This window comes from Octodon degus, unplaced genomic scaffold, assembly GCF_000260255.1.
Source record: "Octodon degus isolate 3935 unplaced genomic scaffold, OctDeg1.0 scaffold00102, whole genome shotgun sequence".
Classification (NCBI taxonomy): Eukaryota; Metazoa; Chordata; class Mammalia; order Rodentia; family Octodontidae; genus Octodon; species Octodon degus.
Genome location: NW_004524678.1, coordinates 141,853 through 148,247, shown reverse-complemented (window position 1 = coordinate 148,247; position 6,395 = coordinate 141,853). Strand labels below are relative to the sequence as shown.

The 6,395-nt window shown below is 47.2% G+C and overlaps 1 protein-coding gene across 1 annotated transcript in view; it reads right to left on the bottom strand.

Moving 5' to 3' along the window:
- Wdhd1 (WD repeat and HMG-box DNA binding protein 1) overlaps positions 1-6,395 on the bottom strand; it is a 60,111-nt gene that overhangs the window by 2,211 nt on the left and 51,505 nt on the right. Inside the window, exons 20-23 of the mRNA XM_023723732.1 lie at positions 5,667-5,710; positions 5,156-5,326; positions 4,487-4,617; positions 2,343-2,481 (exon numbers count right to left, since the gene is read on the bottom strand). Of these exons, the coding sequence (XP_023579500.1) occupies positions 2,343-2,481; positions 4,487-4,617; positions 5,156-5,326; positions 5,667-5,710 (485 nt within the window). The remainder of the gene's footprint in view (positions 1-2,342; positions 2,482-4,486; positions 4,618-5,155; positions 5,327-5,666; positions 5,711-6,395) is intronic.

The following is a 6,395-nucleotide window of genomic DNA, read 5'->3' as shown; positions in this document are numbered from 1 at the left end:
GTATGCAATGTGTTAATTATTGAAACTGTCCTACCAATTTGGTTTGAAACTGTCTCATTGCTATTTGTCTCTCAATAAAATTATGGAAAAAAAAAAAAGATACACAATATACTCATGTATTGAAACCTGACAGGGTAGCCTGTTAACAGGCACAATTTTTATGTAGCAGTTAAATATCTAGAACACTTCTTTAAAAACATCAAATCTTCTATTCTTAATTGCAGAGCACATTAAAAAAACTGACATTCTATTTCTGCAATATTTCAGTCTAAACTCATCTAATAATTATTCATATTAAGTACAAAATATCGTAACTGCAGGAACTTTTTGAGATAACTATAGGGCTTTCAGAGGGAGTGGTTTCCAGTACTGGAGACTGAACCCAGAGCCCTGGCATTGGGCTACAAACCATTTTTACTTATCCATACTTTATTTTGGTACAGGCTCTTCCTAAGGCACCCAGGCTGGGTAAGAACTTGCAGCCCTCCTGCCTCAGCCTCCCGGTAGCCCTCACCAGGCCACACAGCCGACCGCAGATTTACATGGAGCTGCAGGAAAGGCCCTGAGTAGCCAAGACCCAGCTCCCCCAAGTGCTAGCGTCATTCGGCGCCTCAGTCAATTCTTACAAGCAGGACAGGGACCCCAGCAGCATCCTGCCCCTTCCTCCCAGAGGGCTGCATGCACAGGTGCATGCATCTCACGCTACTCCGGGTGTGTGCGTCACCCCGGCAGCCTGACATGGCAGCTACTTGGCCTCCCCACTGCCAGCTGCCACCCATCTTGCTTTTGCCAATCAAGCGCTTATCCTACTGAGCCATCTCCCTGGCCCCCATCTTGCTTTTGATTTGCAAAAAGGCTGTCTAGTCTTCGTGCCAACCATACTGCAACCCCAGAAACGCCTCCCCTACAATGTCTTTGGCATAGATCATTCCTTCTACAAGGGCCAAATAATGCATAGCATTTTATGGTCTCTTCCGCTTTTCATTCTCCTGTTCTATTTTCCTGGCCATTGACTGGTGAGTTTCAAGCCCGGTACTGGGAATGGAAGCCAGGGCCTTCATGCTGAGCTGTAGCCCCAGACCTCTTTAATTTTTTATTTTGAGCCAGTCTCGCTAAGTTACCCGGGTTGGGCTGGAATTTGCAGTCCTCCTCCCTCGGCCTCCCAGAGGGCTAGGATTACAGGTATACACCACATCTGGCTGACATTAACTCTGTGCAGTCAAAACCGATTCATAGGCTGGAAATGCACCTCAGTGGGGGCTGCCTGGCTAGCAGGTGCAGGGTTCTGGGTTCAAGTCCTGTTTTTCCTCCCTATTTACTCAAATGCCAGTGTCTGTAATTCTGCAGAATCTTAATTCTCTTTAGAAATACAAAAATGCAGGAAACACAAAATTGCTGAACAGACCATATGTGGGGCTGGAGTGGGCAGGCAGAGTCTAACCTCCTCCTTACTCAAGACCTTTATGCACAAACTCTAGAGTGAGCGTGTCACTGTCACTGTGGCCTTGGGACCAGGTGGTGCAGGCAAGGTCTCTGTGCACACGTACAAGATTCCCAGCTTCCCGAGGAGAAGGCTCCTCCTTCCTCCCAGGGCAACAGGAAAGCCTGATCCCAACAGGAAAGGTGGGCATGAAACACCACACCTGCTTTTTTCCACCAAAGAAGGGTTCCTGGGTAAACAGCTGATTTTTTAAAATTCCACTTGTAAGGATCATAATGTGGTAATTTAAAACCATGAATTACGTTCATTTTTACTAATTATTTTTGTTTGGATTTACAACAAATGGATCTTTTCCTGGATTTAATTTCTTTTGCAGGGGCCGGGGAGATGGCTCAGTAAAATAAGCGCTTCCCTGGAAAGTATAAAGGTCTGAGTTCAATTCCCAGTTCTGCCAAAAAAAAAAAAAAAAAATCCAGTAATTGAGTGAACTGGATATGTAAATTAATTTATTTTGTAGCAGGAATTGAACTCAGGACCTTGTGCTTGCCATGCCAGCACTGTACCACTGAGCTAATCCCTACCTCAGAATGGATCTTTGCTTGAAGGTATTTCCCAGCCTATAAACACAGAGAACTAGACAGATATAAACACGGAGCTGCCCCCAAATCAAGCATCAGCACTCATTACTAATTACTACATCTTGCACTCTGAATCTTTTACTCTGAGTAACTACTATGAAACTGATGTATTTGAAACTGACATTTCCATGTACTTAATTTCCTCTCTACCACAAGTTTTATGCTGTATTCAATTTGCTAAAAATAGATGAAGGCATTTTTATGAAATATTTTTTAATGTGAAAAATTCACAAAGATCTTCATCTCAGCCCAATTATCCTTACCTTCCTTTCTTCAGCTGACAAAACTCTAAATCGAATCATTCCTTCTTTTATTATATCTGCTTCGTCTGAAAAGTCAGGCTTGTCAGACAAAATATTACTTCTGTTTTCTTCCAGCCACATCTGGAACCCAGTCTTTGGCCTAAAATAGTAATTGCAAATAAAATGTATCATCAGGACACAGCTTAAAAGAGTTTTCCGGTTTGAGACAGGGTCTCATTATGTAGTCCAAGCTAGTCTCGAACTTGTGATTTTCCCCCTTCAGCCTCCCGAGTGCTGGGACTGCAGGTGTGGGGCACCACCACCTACTCTTACCACTTTTTAAATTAGTAATCAGCCAGTCTTTGCCTACCTATATAAAGGGAGACCCACCTCCCTGTAGACATTCATATTACTCTAAGTGTCCAAGAACTGCAATTAGTGAACTAAAAAATCTGCTGTACAGCCAATCCAACAGGCTGCTTCTGTGCATGTTTCCTGAGGGCAGCAATGTGAACTCCCTGCTCCAGGTCCCTCATTTGGCCCTGCAGCCCCATCCTGACTTCCCTCAGGCCCTTCTGACCTCAACCCCTCTCCCTTGGTGTCTGGCTGCTGTCCCCATGGGTACCATGGCACAAGGCCTGCCTGTGAACAATGGCAGGGGAGCCTTCTGGGCCCCAGCAGTGCCAGCCACCCGGCTCTCTAGGACTGTGTGTGAACACCTGTGACTTACTGGACAATGGCTGTGACTTGCTAACAATGAGTACCCCACACCAAAGCCAAGGAGGGGAGCTGCCAGCTCAGGGGGTACTAAGGCCGGCGCCAGGCTGGGCATCAGCAGCCAGGCGGTGTGACCCATGGTCCCCATATTTACCATCACTACACTGCCACTCTATACAAGCACAGCCCAGAGGGTAAGTTTAACGACACCACAAGGACACCAGGGGAAAATGTGCATGGCAAAATTCTAAATGGAAGCAGGAATGGCAGGGCACGCCCGTGATCCCAGCACTCGGGAAGCTGAGGCAGAAAGACCATGAGTTTGAGGCCAGCCAGGGAGACCCTATCTCCAAAAAAAGTTTAAGTGGCAACAAAAATATAGAATGTAACACTGTATCTCTAATACAGACCTCATTAAACATAAAAGTTTAAATTTACTAAAAAGCATTAGAGGGGCTGGTAAGATAGTTCAGTTGAATAAGCACTTGCCTGGCAAGTGCAAAGGCCTGAGTTCAATCACCGGTTCTGCAAAAAAAAAAAAAAAAAAGATAATAAAAAAATAAAAAGCATTAGAAGGACTACTTCTATAGAACAGTAAAACCAAGTTGTCTAACCTTTTAGAATAGCAAGTGGTGGCCAGAGAGATGGCTCAGTGGAATAAGCGCTTCCCTGGCAAGCGCAAGGGTCTGAGTTCAATCCCCGGTTCCGCCAAAAAAACAAAAACAAAAACAAAAACAAACAAACAAAAAAAAAGAATAGCAAGTGGTTAAAAAATATTTACAGTATGACTATAATAACCATGTGCTCGATGTCTGAAAAGTGTACAAATTTCAAGTAATCTTAATCTTATTCCTAAAAAAAAATTACAAACAAAAATCAACGCTAAACAAAAGTTCTTGAATTTCCAGACATTAGAAGACTCATTTTAATCAAATTTGGGGCAACACCGCAAGTCTGACTAATAGCATGCAATCTTCTGCATCTAAACAGCTGTTATTCAAAGGAAAACAAAACTATTTCCTTCTGATTCAGTACATAAACATCTGTGACAAAATATCTGATTAAATACGGTAATTTCTTAGAGATTTTAAACTTTATTTTTAATGTATTTGGTACAAGGTCTCACTACACAGAGCGGACTCATAGTCATCCTCCTGTTTCAGCCTCACCAGCGCTGGGATTACAAGCGTGCACCACCAAACTGGGTCTTGGTGGCCAACTCAGCATGCCCAGAGGCAGGGCCAACGTGGCAGTGTGGTAGCAGGGATCGAACCCCGTATGCACAATGGAAGACACACTTAGCCCGCGCAGCAGTGGCCTGAGCGCTGCCTGTGTATGCGCCCTGTCCACCGCTGAGCACAAAGCTACCAGGCGGGGGTCTGAACAGCCCGCCACCTGCCTGCCACTCCCAGGTCCCAAGCTCGGTGCACGGGCCCCTAGGTACCAACCTCTGCGCTTCAGCGTTCGGCGAGCACACAGCTGGGGCTGCAGGTGACACATCTTTAGGGTTTTCTTCTTTCACTCCCTCGGTTTTATCAGCCTGAGAAGTTCTCTTCTGGAAATAGGATGCTGCAGAGGCCTAGAAAAACAAGCAGCAGCCCTGAATCCAACAGAATTTTGACTCATGACATTCTGACAGATGTAGAGAAACATTTACAATTCACACTTTACAAGTGAAGTTTTTAATTTCTCAGCTGAAAATAAACATACACACACACACAAAAACCCAAGAATACTATGTCACATTCTGTGTCTTCCAAACAGGTCCAATTACAGGAAATGAAGAAGATAAGTAATAGGCCCATTTAACTGATGACATGTGGGTAGAATACATGTGCAGCAGTAGACCAATTCAAAATACAAAACGGGGTACACCACAACCACCTGCGATGTTTTCAAAACATACAGACAGATGCCGAGGCTCTAAGGACAGATGGAGACAGAGACAAGGAGACAGACACACAGACACATACACACACATACACACACATGCACAGTTCCAGAGCAGACCCCTGACCAAAGCCACTTCTTGGCTAGACAATCAGGGACACCACAGCTCCTCCTGACACGCAGACCTGTGCAGCCGTCAAGTGCGGGCATGGTTAGTGCAGTGGTACCTGCTTAGACTTTGGCTTTGGAATCAGAGGCTTGATAACGGGGGACTTCTCGCTACCAGCCACTCGATTGGGCGCAAAGGGTTTCCTGGAGGATTTGCTCATACTGTCTAAGATGTTCGTTGAACGTGGCAGGTTCACGGACACGGCTGGCTCTTTGGAACTGGCTAATACCTAAGAGTAAGCATCTTATCTTTAAAGAAGGAAACAAAAATCCCAACAGATTCCTTGTTCCTTTAAATTTCCGTCCCATCTGTAGTGTGGTCTCATCTTTGGAAATGACATGTGGCTGCCACCCAAAGTCAAGGCGACGCATATAATCTCATCTACCACGCACCCCCAAGCAGGCTTGAAGCCAGCAGCACTTAGAGGGAAGGTATGCAGAAACCCAACACTCCGCGCAGTGCGACCCCGGCCACTTCCTTTTCTCTAATCTGGGGAGGCCACGGGGGGCCATCCAGAGATATTTCTGGGCCCGCTCGCGTATTTACCGAAAACACCATGGGGCATTTACCTTGAAGGGGTTTACTCGTCCTTGGTTGCTAGGAGTAACTGCACCTTTCACAAGAAAGAGACCTGTACTTAATGCTCGTGGCAAAAAGCAGACGCCCTCCCCCTTCCACAATAGCGCCCTGAACGCTTCCATCTGCACGCAGGAGACAACGGAGGTACTGGTCACCTGAAACTTTCACTACAAACACGACAACGGCGCCCCTCCTTCCAACACACGAGGCCGAGAGGGGGACCGGCCCTCCGGAACCGTCTCCCCCTCCAGACGCACGGCCCGCCAGCCTTCATGCTCACAGCTTGCCATGCTGAGTCCAAGCTGTCGCCCTCGTCACTGTCTCCACCAGACCCTTCCCAAGCCCCGACGCCGTCCTCCGAGGTACCACTTGCTCAGTGCAGCCCACCGGGGTCTGCTCTCGCCAACCCGACTTGGCAGGGGGCACCCCAACTACCCTGGAGCCCTTCTGCATGCTCTCCACTCCCACCCACTCCACCGCTTCCCTTGCCCACCCCGTGGCTCAATCTCATGTGGTCAGCTCCATTGGGCTTCTGACGGCCACCAAAGGCGACAGCCTCAAGGCTGCCTCAGGACAAAGACACCCCTGAGAGGGCTGCTCTGACATCAGACTCCATCCTCTTCGCCCAGAAGTGCTCCTCACAGCTCCCCAGCCTCTCCCCGGAAGTGCTCCTCACAGTTCCCCAGCCTCTCCCCGGAAGTGCTCCTCACAGCCCCCCA